This window comes from Globicephala melas, chromosome 12, assembly GCF_963455315.2.
Source record: "Globicephala melas chromosome 12, mGloMel1.2, whole genome shotgun sequence".
In the NCBI taxonomy this organism is placed as follows: domain Eukaryota; kingdom Metazoa; phylum Chordata; class Mammalia; order Artiodactyla; family Delphinidae; genus Globicephala; species Globicephala melas.
The window spans coordinates 54,424,384-54,450,379 of record NC_083325.1 but is presented as its reverse complement, the minus strand read 5'-3'; the positions used below and the strand labels follow the sequence as shown (position 1 = coordinate 54,450,379).

General features: G+C 39.5%; 2 protein-coding genes across 5 annotated transcripts in view; one reads left to right on the top strand and one right to left on the bottom strand.

Annotated features, from left to right (window-relative positions):
- The window catches only part of PREPL (prolyl endopeptidase like), a 57,072-nt gene extending 54,649 nt beyond the window's left edge, over window positions 1-2,423 (bottom strand). For 2 of the 3 annotated variants that reach the window (XM_060309390.1, XM_060309391.1), the window contains exons 1-2: window positions 2,260-2,423; window positions 441-971 (exon numbers count right to left, since the gene is read on the bottom strand). In XM_060309390.1, coding sequence (XP_060165373.1) covers window positions 441-659 — 219 coding nt within the window. In that variant the 5' untranslated portion in view covers window positions 660-971; window positions 2,260-2,423. The remainder of the gene's footprint in view (window positions 1-440; window positions 972-2,259) is intronic. The other variant, XM_030857789.2, reaches the window with a different exon arrangement.
- A 381-nt stretch (window positions 2,424-2,804) lies between these two features.
- CAMKMT (calmodulin-lysine N-methyltransferase) overlaps window positions 2,805-25,996 on the top strand; it is a 402,917-nt gene continuing 379,725 nt past the window's right edge. For both annotated transcript variants that reach the window (XM_060309608.2, XM_060309607.2), the window contains exons 1-2: window positions 2,805-3,022; window positions 17,903-18,075. In XM_060309608.2, coding sequence (XP_060165591.1) covers window positions 2,885-3,022; window positions 17,903-18,075 — 311 coding nt within the window. In that variant the 5' untranslated portion in view covers window positions 2,805-2,884. The remainder of the gene's footprint in view (window positions 3,023-17,902; window positions 18,076-25,996) is intronic.

The following is a 25,996-nucleotide window of genomic DNA, read 5'->3' as shown; positions in this document are numbered from 1 at the left end:
ATGCAAATCGCTTTTTCGTTGTTTTTTTTTTTTTTTACAGAGAAGTAACACAATTACATGGTCTTTACTTAAGTTTCCTAATTTGGGATTCATAAAACAATCAGCATATTATTAGATTTTTATTAAGAGCTATTATGTTAGTCTAGGAATTTTAGAAAGCCAAATTATACTTTGAACTGCACTGGCAGGCACAATAAGGAGTTCTTAAGGTGAATCATTTTTTATAAATCTACAGTTTTATATATTACATTAGAGCTCTATAAATATATATGTATATATTCTTTTATACGTATATATATGACTACAATTAAGCCTGAATATTTAAAAAATCAAACCAGAATTACTGAGAAAATTAGTAACTGATATCCAACCCATTCTTTATTTTTAAACTAAAATTAATCTTAAAGGCCTACACATAGGTTAACTTAAACAGTCCATACCTTACATGAGAAGTTCCGACTTGGGATGTTTCTTGCTAACTCTGATATCCTGGGTTTATTCTGCAGACACTTGGTTAGGTGATATTTTTTCAATTTTATTCTATTGTAATAATGATCAGCGAAGTTACAGTGATTCACATGCTGTTTCTGCATGCATTTCCCAAGGTGAGGAATACTATACTTCAAAGGCTGAAGAAATAATTTGCTCTTCTGCTGCATGATATCAAAGTCCCTGGTTTATGCTCCCTTTGCGGCTGCCAGCACGTGAATGATTTTCATAGGAATGATTATATAGTAGTGGGTTCTTAGAGCATCTAAGATCTGCAGTTCTTATCCCTCCCCTTTGGGGCTGTGTACCCCTCCAGTTACAAATAACCGCAGACAGCTGATAACTCAAAGTATCTGAAAACTTGTAAAAGTTAAAGTTTAATTTAAATCACACTTCTTGGCAGATGTGACATAAATGTCTCATTTGTAAAGTCAATCCTGTCAGGCTCAAACAGCACTGATTCTGGTACACACATGGGCAAACTAAAACAAACAGAAAACAAAAAAACAAAATAAAAATTTGCAAATAAATACATAGACTTAATGGAGGCATCTCAGGAACTCTGAGGGCTTTTAAAGGCAAAACGGCTTTGATTTCACAATTCATAACTTATCTTTGGTTTGTATGTGGAGGATAAACTGGAAAAGTCCAATCACTTAATAAAGGTAGAGGAGAAGGGATTAGTATTTATTGAGTGTTTGCTTCGTGCCACATGCTTTTATATACTTCATTTAATTTAAACTTCATAGGGACCTGATAGAGTAGCTATTATGATGTTGGCTTTACAGGTGAGCAAACTGTGGCTCAGGAAGGTTTAAGCAACTACCCCAGGTCACCTGAACAGTAATAGTAGAGCAATAAGTCTATCTGGACATAACAACAACTGGACTTTAATGTCAAAAAGGTGTTTAGCTCTTTAGTTGAAAAAAACAAAAAACACTTCAGGAGGCACACATGAAATGTGACGCCACCTGTTTTCTGTTGGGAAGCTGGTGCTTATTAACCTATCAAGGTAAGTAAAGCTAGTAAGTAGTTAAGTCAGAGAAACCTGGGTTCAGGTCTTCATTCCTGCACTTACCACCTGTGCTTAGTTTCATCATCTGCAAAATAGAGATAATGATCCCACTTACTCTATGAAATAGCTATTCTAAGAATGATACAATTTATGTTAAAATCTTAATGAAGTGTCTGGCACGTAGTAACCACTCAATAAACGGTGGCTACTATTTTTAGGGCAGGAAAAATCTAGGTATGTTGCACACTGTTGAATGTCATCATGGAAGTCTTCCACAAATTGCTCCTCGGTATCAAAGGTATTTACACAATAGTGCGTCAGCTTTACCACAGCTCGGATCCGCTACGACGCCCCTGCCCCTCTTAACCTCTTTCTATGTCGCAGCAAAATAACGGGGGAGTGGGTATAGGGGATATGCAGTTGACACCAGCAAAAACAAAGTAAAATAAAAGAAAATAAAATAAAAGCCCTAAACCACTACATCCGTGCCCGCAGCCTCCATCCATCCATCTTTCACCCACTGGGAAAAGACAGTAGGCAAGGCTGGGGATAGGGGTAGGGTAGACGAATGGGTGTTCCTGGGAGAAACCGTTCGTTTTCCCTGTGCATCCGAGTGTGAGAGGGAGCGGTACCATGTGCCACGCAGTGAAGGGACATCGGTCAAAAAGCTAGGACCAAGGGACTGAGGGATGGTTGGGTGGGGGTGAGGACGGGGTGAAGGGAAGAGACTCCCAGCCTACGCCCCCCATACGTACGCAAACTGAAAGTCAGTCTCGCTCTAGACACCGAAACGAGTGAAGGCAGGCCGGAGAACCCGATGCTCTCAGGAAGGAGCGCAGCTCCCACCTCAGTCACGGTCAGCCGAAGTCTGCGTTCTGCAGCTAGCGGAACGACAGCCTACCCAGAACCGCCCGGAGCTGGTTTGCAGCACGCCGTCTACGTAACCGCCGTCTGGCACGAGCGCTAAGTGGATTCCGCCATCTTTATTGTGGTCAGGAATATTTTTCTTTTTTTACTTCTCCTGGGTTCATTAACGCTCAAAAATATAAGCCTTTTGGTTCTTTGCTAGTCTTCAGAGCTCGAGATGAAACAGGAGAGAAGGGAACCAAAGGGGGCGGCGTCGCACTAGGTCTGCCACAGTTCCCTCACTCTCCGGTCTGCCCTCACTCAAGATGGCCACCAGCAAAATGGTGCAGTGGCGAGAGCCGCGCTGCCCTGGTTGCTAAGGAGACGCGACTACCGGAAATGCGGCATTCGGGGAGAGAGCGCGCGCTAGGGCAGTGGGAGGGAACCCCGGCGTCACAGATCCTGACAGGGAAGAAGTAGGCAGGTCCTGGCAGGGGGGAGCTGTGGCGGCGGTATCTCGCCAGCTCCAGCCGGATGGAGTCTCGAGTCGCGGACGCAGGGGCCGGCCAGGCTGAGCGCGCAGCGGGCGAGGGCCGGACAAGCAGCAGCGCCGCTCAGGGACCCGCAATCTCGGCGCCCTTGGGTGCTGCCCGGTGGAAGCTCCTGCGGCAGGTAAGGTAGAGCCCTCTCGACTCACTTTTGCCTTTGGCCACTCCCCTCGCAAGCGACAGGCAGCTACTCTCCCCTTGGCAGCTCTGGGAGTTCCCTCACAGTTTTGCTGGGAGCCTCCTGAAAAGCGCCCCCTTGGTTCACCTAAGCGTCGCGCCAAAAGGAGGTATCAGGTGGCATTGGGCAGGGAGGGGGCAGCCGAGGCTGAGTCCTGGGAAACTCAGCTCGAAGGAGAAGATCCCTTTCTAGACATTAGTCTGCATCTGAGGGACTTTTCTCCTTGCTCGCCAGTAGGGTCGGTGGCACCGCCGCTCCCCGGTCCATACTGTTCGTTCCTGCTTCTGTTTTACTTTCTTCCCCTGGTTTCTTCCCCTTGCTTCTTAACTCCTAGCCTGGTTCTAGCTCCAAATCTGTCCCCTCTCTTGGTGATCAGCATGGTTGACTGTGTTGGGACAGTGACGTTGCACGTGTTGCTTCGGTTTCTTTCGTGGAGCGGAGAGCGAAGGCAGTTGCAAGAGCTGCCCCGGCGCCCTCCCGCTTCGCTTTCACGCGAAAGTTACGTGTTTATCTTATGGTTTGAAGAGATCAGAGAGATTCTCGGTGTCTAAGTGTGTTGATTTTTTTACTGGCGGTTATCTTTTAGCACTTAAAAGTTGCTACTGTTGCTGGTAACTTCAGTCGTATGCAGGTTTGAAGATTTTCTGATTTGACGACACTGACGCTCTTTCCAAACTGCTTGAAGTGAAATCTGTTTATTGTTTACATCCCAGTGTTATGCTTCTGCCTGGGGTGTCCTGCCGAACACTTTATTCAACAGGACATTTTCCATTTCTGACTTATATTTCGAGGAGAGTTTCCCAGCTATTGCCAGGTTACTTGAGATTGTGCTTTTAGTATTTTGGCGGTTACTTTGTTTGCAATTGTATCGAGTCACCTTTTCATACAGTGGCCTTCCAGTGCTGTCATGACAACTCAAAGATCATTTGTTTGCTGATGCATTGAAAGCCTTTGCAGGGCATTAATGATCTGGTTTTGCAATTAATGTTACAAATGGTATTATAGGATAATAAAATGCAAGTCCTCATAGATCATTATCTGTAGGAAATTTCTATAGTGAAATAAACATCAACTAAATTTAAAGTATCAGAATAGTAAATTAGGGCCTTAAAATGATCAATCAAATCTTATCGTGACGACTTCAGTAATTCCTAGTAAAAATTCTAGTTGACCATCTCTTATATTCATTCTGAATTGTTGTCTACATTAGAATAAGGATAAGTTTCAGCTATGGCTGACACTTGAACTCCTCACATGCTTTGAAGTTTAATGTTTTGGTATACATGTGCCCGCTGTTTAGAGTCTTTCTACTTCTCTACTTGATGAATGACTGTTATCCTTCAGACCTCTATTTCAATCTCCTCCTATGTGAAGGCTCTGCTGACTCCTCTGGCTGAGTTAGACCTTCAGCTCACTATATGGGTGAACCTCATATCACATTATTTTATGATCATTTGATCAGAGTCCAACTTTCTCACTACAATAGGAGTTCTTCCTGGGAAAAGGTGATATTTTATTAATCTCCATCTCCTGCACCGGCTCTCGCTAGTTGATTTTTAGTAGATACTGTTACATATTGTGGAAAGGCTGAGTAAGGGACAGTCTTTAAGTGGCCCACAGCATCTCATCCTCAGTGTATTGTATCAGTGAGTAACAAATAACTACACTGTCACAACTGCATTCAACAGTGAGCATTTATTCTGTTTGTGGGCCACCTGGGAGTTGACTGACATAGGCTGTGATCAGCTGAGTGGCTCTATGCTGCATGCTTGGTCCACATGCCTCTAATTCTGGGCTGACATGTTCTCGTAGTGACGACAGAGGTATAAGAGAGCAAACGCAACCACTGAAACACATTTTAAGCACCTACTAATATCCTGTTGGCCAAAGTAGGATACTTAGCCAAGCCTAAAGTTAGGAGGCAGAGAAGTATGTTTTTTTCTTTGAGGGAGCAGGGGAGAAAGTGAATATTTTTCTATAATAATCGAATCTTCCATGTATTTTAAACATTTGCAGGCTCTTAGTAAATATGTTTTAAATGAATGGACCATTTGCATCTTGTTAGCATCCAACTGGAAAACTGTGAGGAATCTAAACAATGCTAAAGATATGCAATTCTTTTTCTCTCTCTTACGTGACATCTTCATGACATCTGCTATGTCTCCTTGTTTTCTCCCTCACAATTCTCTTTCCACTAGGGCTCCAGTGCTATCTCATGGCCCTTCACGTTAACTGTTCAATATTTTCTATGTTTTATAATTAACATTTTTGAGAGAAAACCTGGTTGTCCTAGTTCATCATTTGATACTAGGTCACATTGCTCTTGGGTGGCCTCAGCCTGCAGTGGCTTGAAGCAGGATTTTGGTTCATGGCCGGAGACTGAGGTTGGGCCGTGGCAGTGAGAGTGCTGAATCTTAGCCACTAGACCACAAGGGACCAGTGGCCAGTGACAAGGCCCTGGCCCATCAGCTGTTGTAGAAGTGAATTTCCACATAGAGATGGAAAGTAGTGAAACAAGTGTTTATTAGGAGGAAAAGAGTACCTGTGGATAGATACATGGGCGACCTCAGAGAGAGAGTTGTGTCCTCGTGGTAGTTTGAATCACTTTTATGGGGCATTTCTTCTGGGTTTCCTTTGGCCAATCATCTTGCTTTGTCTGGTTCTGAGTCCATATCGGTATATCTCAGGGTCCTCCCATGTGTGTGTGCGTGCATCTCTTAGCCAAGATGGATTCCAGCGAAGAGGTGTATGGGTAGGATGGCATCACTTACTATGGGGTAGCACCCCCTCCCTTTTTGACCTTCAGGGAGCCTTTCTGGGCGTGTGTAGTGGAGAAGGTCTCCTTGACTTCAAGAATGAGGAATATGTGGTCTTTTATCTCTTATCTGGGCAGGGCTTAGCTCTTCTCCCTCCTGCTATTTTGGAGTATCTGTCCACAGGGGATGAACTCTGGCTGCTCACCCTGGGGCCCATCTATCTCCTGCCTCAACATGGAAAATTGCTGACTTTTGAGTCTAGTGCCCACTTTAATCATATGAGGTCTGAGAGTCTATGGATCAATATCAATAGAGGCTGTGGATATTCCGTAATATTTTTCTCTTCGTTGTGTCTCATTACCTGATGGCAAAGATAGCTGTTGGCAACTTCATCATCCACCCAGCTAGTGATCCAGAAGAAATAACCCTTTTCCCCAACACCCAAATCATTTCCTCCAAAGAACTCTAAGAGGCGAAGTTTGCACCAACTGCTGTGTCTAGGAGACTAGTGCACTTTGGCCTGCGTCATGAGCCCACCCTGTGGCAGGGAAAATAACAACCCTACCATTATTGCATAGGGAGAGGGAGGGGCATTTCCCAAGGGGAAGGGATGTAGAGCAGATGAAAAAGTAGCAAATGACCATTACATGCTTACACACATCTCACAACCACCTACAGAATGAATAATGGGGCCTAGAGGTCTGAATACTTGGCTGAAGAATCTGATTAATGGAATATTTCACAGTACAATTTATTTTTATTTTTTTAATTAAATTTTTTTTTATTTTTTTAGTTTTTTGGCTGTGCCTCGCGACGTGTGGGATCTTAGTTCCCCAACCAGGGATCGAAACTGTGCCCCCTGCATTGGAAGCACAGAGTCTTAACCACTGGACCGCCAGGGAAGTCCCTCACAGTACAATTTAAATTAAAGCAGGATGATATATGTTTGAGACTGTCAATGCGGAAAGAGACAGCATGATTTCTGGAATAGAATTTCATACAATTGATTTTAGTCCCAGATCTACCACCCTTAACTATTTGTATGATGGTGAGCACCCTCTTTGGACCTCAGTTTTCTCATTTGTAAATGAGAGAGTGGGACTAGATTTCTTTAAGACCTTCTTCCTAATAATTGTTATTCCATTAGTTTTTGTAATATTTAATTCATGACAATACCAACAGGTGGTATAAAAAAGCTTGTGAAGAAGGACAGTTAACTTGGCAAGCAACTCAGCAGGGAAGGGCAGGATTGTGCACTGGCACTATTCAGTTCACGTGGTCCAGTCTGAATATTTAATAGAGGGAATGGAGAGTGTTTGTTAATCCAGAGAATCAGTTACTAGAGATGTACTGTATTTTGTGCTCTTTTTAGGCCTTCTGATTCCATTGTAGAAAATGGCAGACAGACACCAAGAGAGCATGTCTTAAGAATGGTTGTGTGATGTGCTTGTAGATCTTGCACTGAGGGTTGTGGTTTAGATCCCTACATAAGTGAAGAATTGAGGGATGGACTCTTCATTGGTTTTTATTGGCATCACTTGGATCACTTTCTGCAGCAGGGGCTGAGCAAGGTCATTTGTGCTTTTTCACTCTTTTTTTTTTTGCATAGAGAATTATTTGTTGACAACATTTTATACATCATTGTATTTATAAGGGTTTTTTCCCATTGTTTAAGTTAAACTGACATTTCAATGGATTATAGAACTTTATACTGCTATAGTCACAGATGACATAGATTTTTGTGTACTCTGCAGAACATACTTTAACCTTAAGTGTTTACATGTAATGCTCACCCCTGACCCCCGCTGTTCAAACCTTGTTGACATATACATCAGTGATTGGAGGAGATTTTCTTTTTTATGTCTCTGATTTATTAAGATTAATAATTGGTTTTGGGCTTTCCTGGTGGCACAGTGGTTGAGAATCTGCCTGCCAATGCAGGGGACACGGGTTCGAGCCCTGGTCTGGGAAAGATCCCACATGCCACGGAGCAACTAGACCCATGAGCCACAACTACTGAGTCTGCGTGTCTGGAGCCTGTGCTCCGCAACAAGAGAGGCCGCGACAGTAAGAGGCCCGCGCTCCGCGATGAAGAGTAGCCCCCACTCGCCGCAACTAGAGAAAGCCCTCGCACAGAAACGAAGACCCAACACACCCCAAAATAAATAAATTTATTAAAAAAAAAAAATAATTGGTTTCATTGGATTCCTTAAAAATATTTAGGATTGTGTTTTAGGTTAAAAAGATGAATGTGAATGTTTTCTTGAATTAGAAGTATGTAGCTTATCAGTCTAAAAACAAAATATTCCATCAATAATTATTTTGAATGAAATGAACTTTTAACTGTGCAGTAAAGAAACTAAAATGTTTAGAAGGCTCTAGGTGTGAAAGCATTTGTCTTTTTTTTTTGAATTTTATGTTTTGTGTATTGGGTTGGTCAAAATGTTTGTTCAGGTTTTTCCATAAGATGTTACAAAAAAACGCAAAGGAACGCTTTGGCCAACCCAATATTTTCCACAATTTAAAAAATTTTAAAAGCAAAAACTTTCTAGAGCAGTGAATTTTGAGTGGGGTTTGGAAATTTACATATTTTAACAATTGCTGCAGATAAACATCTTTTCATGCTTATTTGCCATCTGTATATCACTTCAATGAAATGTCTCTTCATGTCTTTTGTCCATTTTCTTTTTTTTTTAAAGATGAACATATATTTATATTGGTAAATGTAAAAGAGAGAAAAACTAACATAGTATTGACTTATTTTAAACATTTTATCAAGGCACTTTTTTTTTTATACAGCAGGCTCTTATTAGTCATCAATTTTATACACATCAGTGTATACATGTCAATCCCAATAACCCAATTCATGCCACCAGCACCACCCGCTCTCCTGCCTCTTCCCCCTTTGGTGTCCATACGTTTGTTCCCTACATCTGTGTCTCAATTTCTGCTCTGCAAACTGGCTCATCTGTACCATTTTTCTAGGTTCCACATATATGCGTTAATATACGGTATTTGTTTTTCTCTTTCTGACTTATTTCACTCTGTATGACAGTCTCTAGATCGATCCACGTCTCAACAAATGACCCAATTCCGTTCCTTTTTACGGCTGAGTAATATTCCATTGTATATATGTACCACATCTTCTTTATCCATTCATCTGTCGATGGGCATTTAGGTTGTGTCCATGATCCGGCTATTGTAAATAGTGCTGCAGTGAACATTGGGGTGCATGTGTCTTTTTGAATTATGGTTTTCTCAGGGTATATGCCCAGTAGTGGGATTGCTGGGTCATATGGTAGTTCTATTTTTAGTTTTTTAAGGAACCTCCATACTGTTCTCCATAGTGGCTGTATCAATTTACATTCCCACCAACAGTGCAAGAGGGTTCCCTTTTCTCCACACCCTCTCCAGCATTTGTTGTTTGTAGATTTTCTGATGATGCCCATTCTATCCAGTGTGAGGTGATACCTCATTGTAGTTTTTTTTTTTTTTGCGGTACGTGGGCCTCTCACTGTTGTGGCCTCTCCTGTTGCGGAGCACAGGCTCCAGACGCGCAGGCTCAGCAGCCATGGCTCATGGGCCCAGCCGCTCCGCGGTATGTGGGATCTTCCCGGACTGGGGCATGAACCCGTGTCCCCTGCATTGGCAGGCGGACACTCAACCACTGCGCCCCTTGGGAAGCCCCCTCATTGTAGTTTTGATTTGCATTTCTCTAATAATTAGTGATGTTGAGCAGCTTTTCATGTGCTTCTTGGCCGTCTGTATGTCTTCTTTGGAGAAATGTCTATTTAGGTCTTCTGCCCATTTTTGGATTGGGTTGTCTTTTTATTATTGAGCTGCATGAGCTGTTTATATATTTTGGAGATTAATCCTTTGTCCGTTGATGCGTTTACAAATATTTTCTCCCATTCTGAGGGTTGTCTTTTCGTCTTGTTTATGGTTTCCTTTGTTGTGCGAAAGCTTTGAATTTTCACTAGGTCCCATTTGTTTACTTTTGTCTTTATTTCCATTACTCTAGGAGGTGGATCAAAAAAGACCTTGCTGTGATTTATGTCAAAGAGTGTTCTTCCTATGTTTTCCTCTAAGAGTTTTATAGTGCCCGGTCTTACATTTAGGTCTCTTATCAATTTTGAGTTTATTTTTGTGTATGGTGTTAGGGAGTGTTCTAATTTCATTCTTTTACATGGAGCTGTCCAGTTTTCCCGGCACCACTTGTTTAAGAGACTGTCTTTTCTCCATTGTATATCCTTGCCTCCTTTGTCATAGATTAGTTGACCATAGGTGTGTGGGTTTATCTCTGGGCTTTCTATTCTGTTCCATTGATCTATATTTCTGTTTTTGTGTCAGTACCATATTGTCTTGATGACTGTAACTTTGTAGTATAGTCTGAAGTCAGGGAGTCTGATTCCTCCAGCTCCGTTTGTTTCCCTCAAGACTGCTTTGGCTATTTGGGGTCTTTTGTGTCTCCATACAAATTTTAAGATTTTTTGTTTTAGTTCTGTAGAAAAAATGCCATTGGTAATTTGATAGGGATTGCATTGAATGTGTAGATTGCTTTGGGTAGTATAGTCATTTTCACAATATTGATTCTTCCAACCAAGAACATGGGCTCTCTCTCCATCTGTTGGTATCATCTTTAATTTCTTTCATCAGTGTCTTATAGTTTTCTGCATAAAGATCTTTTGTCTCCCTAGGTAGGTTTATTCCTAGGTATTTTATTCTTTTTGTTGCAGTGGTAAATGGGAGTGTTTCCTTAATTTCTCTTTCAGATTTTTCATCATTAGTGTACAGGAATGCAAGAGATTTCTGTGCATTAATTTTGTATCCTGCAACTTTACCAAATTCATTGATTAGCTCTAGTAGTTTTCTGGTGGCATCTTTAGGATCCTCTATGTATAGTATCATATCATCTGCAAACAGTGAGAGTTTTACTTCTTTCCCAATTTGCATTCCTTTTATTTCTTTTTGTACTCTGGTTGCCGTGGCTAGGACTTCCAAAACTATGTTGAATAATAGTGGTGAGAGTGAACATCCTTGTCTTGTTCCTGATCTTGGAGGAAATGCTTTCAGTTTTTCTCCATTGAGAATGATGTTTGCTGTGGGTTTGTCATATATGGCCTTTATTTTGTTGAGGTAGTTTCCCTCTATGCCCACTTTCTGGAGAGTTTTTATCGTAAATGGGTGTGGAATTTTGTCAAAAGCTTTTTCTCCATCTGTTGAGATGATCATATGGTTTTTCTTCTTCAATTTGTTAATATGGTGTATCACATTGATTGATTTGCGTATATTGAAGATTCCTTGCATCCCTGGGATAAATCCCACTTGATCATGGTGTATGATCCTTTTAGTGTGTTGTTGGATTCTGTTTGCTAGTATTTTGTTGAGGATTTTTGCATCTATATTCATCAGTGATATTGGTCTGTAATTTTCATTTTTTGTAGTATCTTTGTCTGGTTTTGGTATCAGGGTGATGGTGGCCTCGTAGAATGAGTTTGGGAGTGTTCCTTCCTCCATAATTTTTTGGAAGAGTTTGAGAAGGATGGGTGTTAGCTCTCCTCTAAATGTTTGATAGAATTCAGCTGTGAAGCCATCTGGTCCTGGACTTTTGTATGTTGGAAGATTTTTAATCACAGTTTCAACTTCATTACTTGTGATTGGTCTGTTCATATTTTCTATTTCTTCCTGGTTCAGTCTTGGAAGGTTATACGTTTGTAAGAATTTGTCCATTTTTTCCAGGTTGTCCATTTTACTGGCATAGAGTTGCTTGTAGTAGTCTCTTAGTATGCTTTGTATTTCTGTGGTGTCTGTTGTAACTTCTCCTTTTTCATTTCTAATTTTATTGATTTGAGTCCTCTCCCTCTTTTTCTTGATGAGTCTGGCGAATGGTTTATCAATTTTGTTTATCTTCTTAATGAACCAGCTTTTACTTTTATTGATCTTTGCTACTGTTTCCTTCATTTCTTTTTCATTTATTTCTGCTCTGATCTTTATGATTTCTTTCCTTCTGCTAACTTTTTTTTTTTTTGCCGTACGCGGGCCTCTCACTGTTGTGGCCTCTCCCGTTGCAGAGCACAGGCTCCGGACGCGCAGGCTCAGCGGCCATGGCTCACGGGCCTTCCCGTTCCACGGCATGTGGGATCTTCCCACACCGGGGCACAAACCTGTGTCCCCTGCATCGGCAGGCGGACTCTCAACCACTGCGCCACTAACCCCTTTGGGGTTTTTTTGTTCTTCTTTCTCTAATTGCTTTAGGTGTAAGTTTAGGTTGTTTATTTGAGATGTTTCTTTTTTCTTGAGGTAGGATTATATTGCTATAAACTTCCCTCTTAGAACTGGTTTTGCTGCATCCCACAGGTTTTGGGTCGTTGTGTTTTCATTGTCATTTGTCTCTAGGTATTTGTTGATTTCCTCTTTGGTGTCTTAAGTGATCTCTTGGTTGTTAAGTAGTGTATTATTTAGCCTCCATGTGTTTTTTTTTTTTTTTGCAGATTTTTTCCCTGTATTTGATATCTAGTCTCATAGTGTGTGGTCGGAAAAGATACTTGATACAATTTCAGTTTTCTTAAATTTACCAAGGTTCAATTTGTGACCCAAGATATGTCTATCTTGGAGATTGTTCCATGAGCACTTGAGAAGAAAATGTATTTTGTTATTTTTGGATGGAATGTCCTATAAATATCAATTAAGTCCATCTTGTTTAATGTATCATTTAAAACTTGTGTTTCTTTTTTTATTTTCATTTTGGATGATCTGTCCTTTGGTGAAAATGGGATGTTAAAGTCCCCTACTATGATTGCGTTACTGTCGATTTCCCCATTTTTGGCTGTTAGCACTTGCCTTATGTATTGAGGTGCTCCTCTGTTGGGTGCAGAAATATTTACAATTGTTACATCTTCTTCTTGGATTGATCCCTTGATGATTATGTAGTGTCCTTTTTTGTCTCTTGTAGTAGTCTTTATTTTAAAGTCTATTTTGTTTGAAACGAGAATTGTTACTCCAGCTTTCTTTTGATTTCCATTTGCATGCAATGTCTTTTTCCATCCCGTCACTTTCAGTCTGTGTGTGTCCCTAGGTCTGAAGTGGGTCTCTTGTAGACAGCATATTACGGGTCTTGTTTTTGTATCCATTCAGCCAGTCTATGTGTTTTGGTGGGAGCATTTAATCCATTTATGTTTAAGGTAATTACCGATATGTATGTTCATTCCTGTTACCATTTTCTTAATTGTTTTGGGTTTGTTTTTGTAGGTCTTTTCCTTCTCTTGTGTTTCCTGCCTAGAGAAGTTTCTTTAGCATTTGTTCTAAAGCTGGTTTGGTGGTGCTGAATTCTGTTAACATTTGCTTATCTGTAAAGGTTTTAATTTCTCCACCGAATCTGAATGAGATCCATGTTGGGTAGAGTAATATTGGTTGTAGGTTTTTCCCTTTCATCACATTAAATATGCTCTGCCACTCCCTTCTGGCTTGCAGAGTTTCTGCTGAGAAATCAGCTGTTAACCTTATGGGGATTCGCTTGTATGTTATTTGTTGCCTTTTCCTTGCTGCTTTTAATATTTTTTCTTTGTATTTAATTTTTGATAGTTTGATTAATATGTGTCTTGGCATGTTTCTCTTTGGGTTTTCCTGATTAATATGTGTCTTGGCATGTTTGTCTTTGGGTTTATCCTGTATGGTGCTCTCTGTGCTTCCTGGACTTGATTGACTATTTCCTTTCCCATGTTAGGGAACTTTTTGACTATAATCTCTTCAAATATTTTCTCAGACCCTTTCTTTTTCTCTTCTTCTTCTGGAACCCTTATAATTTGAATGTTGGTTTGTTTAATGCTCTCCCAGAGGTCTCTGAGACTGTCCTCAATTCTTTTCATTCTTTTTTCTTTATGCTGGTCCCTGGCAGTTATTTCCACCATTTTATCTTCCAGCTCACTTATCCATTCTTCTGCCTCAGTTATTCTGCTATTGATTCCTTCTAGAGTATTTGTAATTTCAGCATTTGTGTTGTTCATCATTGTTTGTTTGCTTTCTAGTTCTTCTAGATCCTTGTTGAATGTTTCTTGTATTTTCTCCATTCTGTTGCCAAGATTTTGGATCATCTTTACTATCCTTACTCTGAATTCTTTTTCAGTTAGGTTGCCTATTTCATCTTCATTTATTTGTTCTTGTAGGTTTTTACCTTGCTCCTTCGTCTGTAATATATTTTTCTGTCATTTCTTTTTTTTTTTTTTTTTTTTGATGGTTGGTGCTGTATTCCTGTGTTACTGGTTGTTTGGCCTGAGACGTCCAGCACTGGAGTTTGCAGAAAGTTGGGTAGAGCTGGGTCTTGTTGCTGAGATGCGTTCCTCTGGGAGTCCTCACTCCAATTAATATTCCCTAGGGTCCTAGGTTCTTTTTTAGTCTAGCGGTTTGGACTCGGAGCTCCCACCACAGGAGCTTGGGCCCAACCTCCAGCCTGGGACCCAAGATCCCGCAAGCTTCGTGGAATGGTAAAGAAAAAAAAAAGGTAAAAGAGAAAGAAAGAAAAAAAGCAGTACAATATCAAAGAATAAAAAATAAAGTAAAATTAGTAAGATAAAAAATATATTAGGAAAAATAAAACTACCATTGAAACAAGTGCAACAAGGTAAAGTAAAACCTCAACAGAAAAAAGAAAAAAAAAAGCGGGGGGAACAAGCCCAAAGGGGAGAACAATTACAGAGTATAAAGAATAAAATAAAATTAGAAAAATAAAAGATTTATTAGGAAAAATAAAAACATAAAAGAATCAACAACAATGAATCAGCAAGGTAAAACAGAACCCCAGTCTAAAAGAAGAAAAAAGAAAAAGAAAAACAAAAAGCCTTGGCTATGGGGGCGAATTTTAGGTGGGGGCTGGAACTTAGGCAGGGGCGGGTTTAGGGTGGGGCAGGACCCAGGCATTTGGTGTTATGTTTGATCATGGGGTGGGGCCTAGGCTCAGGACCCATGTAGCTGGAAAAGGCCCTGAGGGGGGGCCACGTTCAAGTGTGGGGCAGGGCCTCTTCTTAAGACCTGGGTGGAAGGGGAGAGGCAGCACATGCAAGGGAGGGCCTCTGGAGTGTGGGGTTCCAGAGTTTGGAGGTAGGGCCCTGAGTGAGGGTGTGTGGGTGGGGTTTAGGCCCAGCGCATTGGAGGGGGTCTCCGAGTGTAGGGGTGGGGGCCTGGGTGAGGGTGTAGGGGCGGGGCTTGGATTCTGCATGGCGGGAGGGAGGCTCTGAGGGCAGAGGATTAGGCCCGAGCCCAAGAGGCTCCCTGGTGCCTAAGTGGACAGGGAAGGCACTGGCTGCATTCCCTTCCATTCCTTCGTGCCCCTCCCTCACCATCTCCCCCAGGGTGTCCCCCGTCACTGCTGGACCCCTAACCGCGGGTGGGTCCCGCTGGGTGTAGGAACTCCCCTCCCCCAGCCACCCCTCAGGGGTGCCAGTCCTGGAGGTCCGGCCTTTACTTTTGCTCCCCCTTCCTCCCTCTCACTCCCTCAGGACCCGCATGGCTGGAGGGGGCCTCGGTGGGCAGAGGATGAGGCCTGGGATCTCAGCAGGTTCCTGGGCACCCAAGTGGGCAGGAGAAACCTGGCCACACTCCCTTTTGATCCTCTGCCCTCCCAATGGTCCCCCAATTTACCGCTTCCAGCATGGGATCCCTTCCCCTCCCCCAGCCGCCCCTTAGGGGCACCAGTCCCATCCTGCCTCCACTTCTCCCCCTTCACTCCTCCCATGCCCCATGTCCTACCCGGTCGCTGGGGGTTCTTCCTGTCCCCTTAGGTTTCCGTGGTCCCTCACCAGTGCCTGGCAGGTGCCCTAGTTGTGAGGAGAGATGAATTCCGAGTCCTCCTAGTACGCCATCTTGACTCCGCCCTTGAAATGTATTTTTATTATTCAGTTTAAAATACTTTCTAATTTCCATTGTGTTCTTTTTTTCATTCACAGATTATTTAGAAGTTTATTGCTTAACTTGCAAATATATTTGGTTTTTCATCTCTTTTTATTTTTCATTTGTTTATGACTATTAGAGCGCTTTATATCTTAAAAAAACTTTATGGGAAATGTCAAACATATACAAAAGTGGAAAAAAATAGTTTAATAACCACTCAGGTATCCATAAGCTTCAACTATTTTTAACTCTGGACCAAATTCGTTTCATTTCTGTTCTCTCATTATGCAACCCTCACCAGATTATTTTGAAGCGAATCTCAGATATCATATTTTTTTCTATAAATATTTCAGTATGTACCTATACAAGATGACATTAAAAAATTAATTACAATACCATATCCTATCCAGAATAATTCCTTGATGTCATAAAATATCTGGTCAGTTTCCAAAAGTTTTCCATTGTCTCCTAATTTTTCTTTACAGTTTGATTATTTTGAAAACAGGATCCAAATTAAGTTCCAAATATTGTTATTGGTTGATATGTACAAGTCTTTTTAATCTAAATATTCCCTCAGCATGTCTCTTTTTCAACCCTTGCCGTTTATTTTAGAAGCAACTGGGTGTTTTGTAGTTTCCCATAATTTGAATTTTGCTAATTGCACTTGATGATGTTGTTTAATGTGTTCCTCTCTCCCTGTATTTCCTATTTCCTGTAAGATATAGAGGCTTGATCAGATTCAGATTTGATGTTTTTTGTTTTGTCTTGTTTAATTGGTCAAGATGATAGTGGTGTGAGATTTCATCAATAATCATAGTGATGTCTGGTTATTTCTCTTCTTAATGATGATTACCTAGGTTCATGAATTCATGAAGGAGTTGAAAAATGGTGATGTTCTGTTGTTCCTTCTTCATTTATTACTTGGAATACTAGTATAAAGAGAAATTTCCCCTCAACTTCCATTTGGATATTCTCAGTTATGGTTCATATAGAAGAGACAGATAAATACTTGATTTTTTCTCCTCATTTACTAGTTTTCAAAATAAGTTGGTTCTTTAGCATTTTTCGGTGATCATCAATGAAGTATTTAAAAAGTTACTGTTATGAACTAATGTGTTTCAACTCAGTTACATTTATTATCTTTGTTAATGCTTGCACTATCCCATCAGTCCTTTTGGTATAACCCTTAATTTTGTATGGCTTTCTTGTTTTCTTGTGTGCATGATGTTCCAGACTTATCTTGTACAATTCCTGCCCTTTTTCCAAGGGCCTTACTTTTTTTTTTTTTCTTTCTTCGTTTTGGCTGTGCTGCGTGGCTTGCATTATCTTAGTTCCCTGACCAGGAATTGAACCCATGCCCTTGGCAGTGAAAGTGTGGAGTTCTAACCACTGGACGACCAGGGGATTCCCCTTACTTTGTTTTAATAAAAAATGGTATTTAGAGACAGCAGTATGTGCAGTAGGTGTGCTCATTGCTACTAGTTTGGTCATTGTTTTTAGACCTTTTCAGTGGTCAGATGTAGGAAATATATGTACAGTTTTAAAAAATGAAATACATCATTAGTTTATATTATACTTTATTCAGATTCAGAGCTACAGAGTTTTTGCTTAACCTCATTAATCTTACAGTTGTATCTCCTTTCTTCCATACTTAAAAACCTAGTTTTCAGTGGCACCAAGAAAACTACTCATTTGATTTATCTTCACACACACACACACACACACACACACACACACACACACACACACACACACACACACACACACACACACACACCAGCTCAGAATAACATACCTGCCCCTGCCTAGGTATTAAGCTTTGAAATTCAACTTTTACCCCCTAAGTCTACAAGCTGTTGAAGGTGCTGCTTGTCTTCTCAGCTCTTTCTTTTGGAATTGATGAATGTCTCACAAGAAAAGTGGTTGCAAAAGCCAGACTCATCTCTCTAGATTTACCTCCTTTTAAAGATATTAGACTGGTAGATCTTCACTATATTCTTTGCCCTCTGATGCCTTCGAGTAATGTTTTAAAATATTTTGTGTATGTTTTCTAGTTGTCTTCAGTAAGATGTTGGTCTTTTCCAGTAATCTGCCATTACTGGAAAAGAAAGTCCCCTTACCACTTAAATGTTGAAAATTTAATTTATATTTATATAATGTGACGACAATATTTGGTTTTATTTCAAAGGTTCTGAAACAAAAACACCTGGATGATTGTCTACGACATGTATCTGTAAGAAGATTTGAATCATTTAATCTGTTCTCAGTAACAGAAGCCCAAAAAAGGGAAACTGAAGAGGAAGTTGGTGCCTGGGTTCAATATACAAGCATCTTGTATCCTGAATACAGTATTTTCTTAAGGTAAACATCACTCTAGTTAAGATTTTTTTTTAAGTTTTTTTCTCTTGTAGAAGAAAACAATCTAAGAATCTCATTGTTCATTCTATTGAGTTTGCAGGCAATCTTTATCAGAACTTAGGTTTTGCAACTTTGTGTTTGGAATCCTGCTGCTTTAACTGGGTCTTACTGTATTCTCAGAACTAAAAATAAAACATTCTAAGGAATGTATCGGCATTTGAGGATAAAGTTCAAATCAAAGGGTTCATTTAACCATTGTCTCATAGCATTTGATTATGAAAAAAAGCCAAGTTCTTTTTGAGGCAAAGAAGGCTGAAAGTGAAAACAGAATTTTTCCAAACTGCTCTTCAAGTAGTAGTTATTTGAAAAATCAAGCTTTGGTATTTTTCCCATTCATGTTTTGTCACTTTCAGAATAGAATCTTAGGAATAGGAGGAGAAAATTCACCCAAAACACTGATATCGTGAGAAGCATACAGATTGTTCTGGCTTTAAAAATCATTAGAAAAGAGATAAGAGAGTTGCAAACTGAAGTAACAAGATATCATTTTTACTGAATTAATTTTCTCTCACAGTTACAGTCTAGCATGTTGCAATATTACTGCAGGTATTTGATTTTATAAAATCTGCCTTTCTTGACAAGATTTCACCTTTTGAAAGGGAGGGAGGAGCACATTTACAGTAACTGTAAGAAGAGCAAAAAACATTTTAAGTGGAAACGTGTCTGAATACAGTTTAGGTAAGGTCAGGAATAATTTTAAGAAAAAAAGTTTTCACAAAGGATGTCTATTTATAGTATATGTTTCCTGAACTATTTTAGTTTAAAATATCTCAGCTCTAAAAGATACCATTATAGCTTAAAATTTGGGATTTGGATAAAAATTGACTAGAGTGGACAGGGGAATGCAATTAGGATGTGGTTTCATCATGTTGATTTATTAAAAACTCTAAATAGAAGGTAAAAATTTAAGGATTTGTGAGTTTGCCTGTACGTTCATTATGAGATTGAAATTAGAATACCTCAACTGCCTGGCATTCTGATGGAGATAGTTTAGTCCTTGATTAGGAAGGAAAGAAAAATGCATTAAATGCTTACTGTTTGCCAAGTACAGTACTGCGTGCTTTGATGTATTCTAATTCATGTACTCCTTACAATAAGTCTGTGAAGTAGGAATGAAGATGATTAAACAATTGGAAGATAGAATCTATAAGGATATTAAAGAGAAGGAGAAACAGAGTAATACCCCTACTGGTAGGGGTCTTCAGGTATAAAGTTCTAAAACTTATCTTCTACGTCTACGGTGACAAGAGGCAGTAAGTGTAAACTGTACCAAGAATAACTTCCTGACATCTTCAAGGCCCTGGTAAGGCTTAGCCAGAGAGAATGTGAAATCTTCTGTTCTTGAGAGCTTTCAAAATAAGGCATGGTTCTCCACCTGGTGGAGATGGTGTTGATGTAGCACCAAGACACCTCTCCAACAGTTTGGTTCTTTGTGATATATCCATTTTTGAAAGAATAAATATATCTATATAAATATGATATTAAATCCTAGTTTATAGAAAGATGACAGGTGACTGAGCTAGAATTTAGGCCTCATTGGCTGCCAAGATTTTTTCTCTGTTTTTCAAACTAGCTAATATCTCTCCATATCAATAGTGCAAAAATAACGATAGCTTACACATACAGAATTCTAGAGCTGAATTCTGATCTTAGAAAAAAATAATCCTAACAACATTAATAATGACTGACAATTGAGTGCCTACTATGTGACAAGCACTGTTGTGAATGGTTTACATGTATAAGCTTATTTAATTCACATAGCACCTCCTGAGGTAAATATTGTTTTTATCCTCATTTTACAGATGAGAAAATAACTCGATTGAGGGCACACAGCCAATAATTGGTTGTGCCCCTATTTAAACCCTGGTGGTCTGGTTTCATGCCTGTATAATACTTTTAAAAACGTTTGTTTTGAAATAATTACAGGCTCTCAAAAAGCTGCAAAAATAGTACAAGGGGTTCCATGTACCCATCACCCAGCTGTCTCCATCAGTAACATCTTATATAATGATAGTCACAGCCTGCACTTTTAACTTCTACACATCCTGCCACTTGTGCGGCAGTCATATATACATTTATTCACTTTTCAGATGAAGGGATTGAGGCCTAGATAAACTAATTTCCTCATTGATTATTCTGAGCATTCCATTTCTTACTCCATAATCCTGATACCGTATAGGAAATCACTGATATTACTGTAATTGCTTAGGAAGGGCAGGATTTCTGCCAAGAATAGTTCATTCCATTCCATTGCCAATTTTGTTCATGTTGATTTCTTATGGTTACCACTTCTCCTTGTTTACTGTTATCTACCCAACATGGATTTCCATTCTTGCTCCTTTGATATCTTGTATCAACTCTTTTGTCAGTCTTTCCATGCCATTTCTTTAGCTACTTTTATCTGTTTTCTTCAGTGTTATTTGAATTGTGAGCACTCTAAAGTTTAAAAAAATTACTTGTAATAGCCAAAGTAGTGGCTTGGAAAGTTGTTTTGAAATGCAGTACCATCATCATCTTCTATATTTTTTAAGTTTATTAACGCTATGCAGTAAAAAAAAGTGGTGAATAGTTTTTAAATAAATCAGTAAATTCATTTCCCTACATATTGATTTATGTTCCTTTAAAGTTTTATTAGACTTGAAATGAATACCTTAAGAGAGTAAATAACTAGATATTCGTGAATTCAGAGTACATAGTTGTACATTGTTTATATTATTAAAATGTATATAAGCAGTGGCCTGAATTAAAATTTTGATCATTTCCTGTCAGCTTTACATGATGATACTTAAAATGAAGGAATAAAGAATTTCCCCTGGTGACTTTTCATCAGAAACAAAAGTCTGGACAATGTAAAAGTTAGGTTATGAATTCTCCAAGATCTGTTGTCTTTTCTGTATATCTGAGGATGGTCGACTCTTTGCTCCAAAGTGAATGTTGAGACTTAGTAAATTAAAATCCAGGGTATGGCTCCTGCTTTATTCCTTGGCAAAGTCTTCTTGTTTCCCTGGTGTTCATTTCTTAGAATTTTATAGAAGAGGTTCTTGCTATTAGATAGATGCATGTATAGAAAACTAATATATACCAGGAGGTGTTTATACTAAAAATCCTTCATTAAAAATTCCTTGTTCCTGGGACTTTCCTGGTGGTCCAGTGGCTAAGACTTGTGCTCCCAATGCAGGGGGCCCAGGTTTGATCCCTGGTGAGAGTACAGTGGCTAAGACTTGCGCTCCTAATGCAGGGGGCCCAGGTTTGATCCCTGGTGAGGGAACTAGATCCCTCGTGCTGCAACTAAGAGTTTGCATGCTGCAACTAAAGATCCCATGTGCCGCAACTAAAAAAGATCTCGCATGCTGCAACTAAAAGATCCCACACGCCGCAGCAAAGATCCCATGTGCCGCAGCTAAGACCCGGCACAGCCAAATGAATGAATGAATGAATGAATAAATATATATATATGAAGGGACTTCCCTGGTGGTCCAGTGGTTGTGAATCTGTCTTGCAGTGCAGGGGATGTGGGTTTGATCCCTGGTCAGGGAACTAAGATCCCATGTGCCATGGGGCAACTAACTAAGCCCATGTGCCACACTACTGAGCCTGTGCGCCACAACTAGAGAGAAGCCTGCGCACCACAACGAAGAGCCTGTGTGCCACAACGAAAGATCCCATGTGCTGCAACTAAGACCTGATGCAGCCAAAAAAAAAAAATATATATATATATATATTTTAATAGATCTTTATTGGAGTATAATTGCTTCACAATACTGTGTTAGTTTCTGTTGTACAACAAAGCAAATCAGCCGTATGAATACATGTCCCCATACCCCCTCCCTCTTGAGCCTCCTTCCCATCCTCCCTATCCCACCCCTATAGATCATCGCAAAGCACCGAGCTGATCTCCCTGTGCTATGCTGCTGCTTCCCACTAGCCAACTATTTAACATTCAGTAATGTATATATGTCGTTGCTACTCTCACTTCACCCTCCTACTCCATGTCATCAAGTCCATTCTCTATGTCTGCCTCTTTATTCCTGCCCTGCAACTAGGTTCATCAGTACCTTTTTTTTTTTTAGATTCCATATATATGCGTTAGCATACGGTATTTGGTTTTCTGTTTCTAACTTACTTCACTCTGTATGACAAACTCTAGGTCCAACCACCTCACTACAAATAACTCTATTTTGTTTCTTTTTATGGCTGAGTAATATTCCTTGTATATATGTACCACATCTTCTTTATCCATTAATCTGTCAGTGGACATTTAGGTTGGTTCCATGTCCTGGCTGTTGTAAATAGTGCTGCAGTGAACATTGTGGTGCATGTCTCTTTTTGAATTATGTTTTTCTCAGGGTATATGCCCAGTAGTGGGATTGCTGGGTCATATGGTTGTTCTATTTTTAGTTTTTTAAGAAACCTCCATACCGTTTTCCATAGTTGTTGTATCAATTTACATTCCCACCAACAGTGTAGGAGGGTTCCCTTTTCACCACACCCTTTCCAGCATTTATTGTTTCTAGCTTTTTTGATAATGGCCATTCTGACTGGTGTGAGGTGGTACTTCATTATAGTTTTGACTTGCATTTCTCTAATAATTAATAACATTGAGCATCTTTTCATCTGCCTCTTGGCCATCTGTATGTTTTCCTTGGTGAAATGTCTATTTAGGTCTTCCACCCATTTTTTAACTGGATTGTTTGTTTTTTTGATATTGAGTTCCATGATCTGTTTGTATATTTTGGAGATTAATTCTTTGTTGTTTCATTGGGAAATATTTTCTCCCATTCTGAGGGTTGTCTTTTTGTCTTGTTTATGGTTTCCTTTGCTGTGCAAAACCTTTTAAGTTTAATTAAGTCCCATTTGTTTATTTTTGTTTTTATTTCCATTACTCTAGGAGGTGGGTCAAAAAAGATCTTGCTGTGATTTATGTCAAAGAGTGTTCTTCCTATGTTTTCCTCCAAGAGTTCTGTGTCTGGTCTTACATTGAAGTCTTTCATACATTTGGAGTTTATTTTTGTGTTTGGTGTTAGGTAGCATGCTAATTTCATTCTTTCACATGGAGCTGTCCAGTTTTCTCAGCACCACTTATTGAAGAGGCTGTCTTTTCTCCATTGTATGTTCTTGCCTCCTTTGTCATAAATTAGATGCCCATATGTGCGTGGGTTTATCTCTGGGCATTATCCGGTGCCATTGATCTATATTTCTGTTTTTGTGCCAGTACCATACTGTTTTGATTACTGTGGCTTTGTGGCATAGTTTGAAGTCGGGGAGCCTGATTCCTCCAACTCCATTTTTCTTTCTCAAGTTGCTTTGGCTATTTGGGGTCTTTTGTGTTTCCATATGTATTGTAAGATTTTTTGTTCTAATTCTGTGAAGAATGCCATTGGTAGTTTGATAGGGATTGTACTGAATCTGTAGATTGAATTGGGTAGTAGATTGCTTTGGGTAGTATAGTTATTTTCACAATATTGATTCTTCCAATCCAAGAACGTGGTATATTTCTCCATCTGTTTATGTTATCTTTGATTTCTTTCATCAGTGTTTTATAGTTTTCTGAGTACAAGTCTTTCGCCTCCTTAGGCAGGTTTATTCCTAGGTATTTTATTCATTTTGTTGCAGTGGTAAATGGGAGCGTTTCCTTAATTTCTCTTCTGATTTTTCATTGTTGGTGTATAGGAATGCCAGAGATTTCTGTGCATTAATTTTGTATCCTGCAACCTTACCAAATTCACTGATTAGTTCTAGTAGTTTTCTGGTGACATCTTTAGGATTTTCTATGTATAGTAAAAAACTGTATTAAAAAAAATTTCTTCTCCTTGACTTATAAGTTGCAATTTCTTGTTGTATAGAGATTACTGTATAGATACTAGAAATTGTTGTTCCCCGCCCCTGTATTTTAACTTAATTTCAGTGTAATAGGAATTTGCATATTCTGGAAACTTTAAAATACTTCCATTTATATTCAGAACCATAAAAGTGCCTGAGTTATTCATTTATAAATGTATACAAGTTCTAGGGATAGAAGAAGCTGAGAGGCCTGAACTGTCCTCCTTTCTTTGAATGACTCCTGTTACTATGGTAATTGCTGAATTAGAAGCCTAGCATTCTTGCGTTTTGGCCTGTCCTGGAGGCTTAGAATGGGCAAGAAGTCAAGAATGACTTTGTAGGGCTTCCCTGGTGGCGCAGTGGTTGAGAGTCCGCTTGCCGATGCAGGGGACGCGGGTTCGTGCCCTGGTCCGGGAAGATCCCACATGCCGCGGAGCGGCTGGGCCCGTGAGCCATGGCCGCTGAGCCTGCGCATCCAGAGCCTGTGCTCCGCAACGGGAGAGGCCACAGCAGTGAGAGGCCCACGTACCACAAAAAAAAAAGAACGGTAGTACAGCAAATGCACTGCATTGAGATCATGTATTGCTTCTCTAAGGAAAGGAAAAAAAATAAAACAAACCCTCACCCCACTGGATTTAGTATGTACCCTGTGAGCGCACACTGAATAAAATCTTGTGATGGGAATGATATGCTTATGAAATTAGATGTATGGCAGATTATCCTTATATGTGTAGTGTATCATAGGTGCCCCTTTAAAACTTGGCAAGGTTGGTATCTGAGGCAAATATGAATACTGAATTTATATTTGTTTATTTATTATTTTTAATTTAAATTTATTTATTTATTTGTTCATTTTTGGCTGCGTTGGGTCTTCGTTGCTGCGTGCAGGCTTCCTCTAGTTGCAGTGAGCAGGGGCTACTCTTTGTTATGGGTGCGCAGGCTTCTCATTTCATGGAGCTTAAATCACAGATATGGGCTAATTGTAACTTAATTTTCTAGGTTATTTGAAGTTCAGTCATGATTGTTTGTGTAGTTTGCTTACATATACATATATTCAAAGTTTCAGTAAATTGAAATATTCCCTAGATACTTTTTCAAATTTTCATATATTATGTAGAAATAATCTTTTAGTTTCCTATAACTAGTAGATGTAAGACTGAAAAAAAAAACTCTTCAGCCATTTATTTTCGAAAGATCTCCAAAGTAGTTGCATGGAAAATCAACTTTTTAAACCTCTTTGTTCTTATGCAGCCTCTTAGGACCCATTCTGCTCTCTGGCTTACTTTTTCTGATTTTGGGGGACCACTTTTCTTTTTAATCAAGGTAAAATTAATCATTTTAACCATTTTAAATTCAGTATATTCACGATGTTGTGCAACCATCACCACTCTCTAATTTCTGAAGCTTTTCATCAACCCAAAAGGAAGCCCCATCCCCATTACTAGTAACTCTCCATCTTCCTCCTCCCCCTAGCCCCTGGCAACCACTTAGCTACTTTCTGTCTATATGGATTTGTCTATATTGCCTATTCTGGACATTTTATATAAGTAGAATCATATGATATGTGGCCTTTATATTTGGCTTCTTTCACTTAGCATAATGTCTTCTGATTCATCCATGTTATAGCATATACCAGTACTTCATTCCTTTATTATGGCTGAATAATATTCCATTGTATGGACAATACCATATTTTGTTTATCCCTTCATCAGTTGATGGACATTTGGGTAGTTTCTACTTTTTGGCTATTATGAATAATGCTACTATGAACATTCATGTACAAGTTTTTATGTGAATGTTTAAGTTTTAAATTCTTTCTTTTAGGTATGTACTGAGGGGCCAAATTACTGGGTCATATAGTAACTCTTTGTTTAACTTTTTGAAGAATGGCCAAATTGTTTTCCACAGTGGCTGTGCCATTTTACCTACTAGGAATATATGAGGGTTCTAGTTTCTCCCCATTCTTGCAAGCACCTATGACTTTTCCTATATTATTATTATTTTGTATTATTGCCATTCTAGTGGGTGTAATCTTACTGTTGTT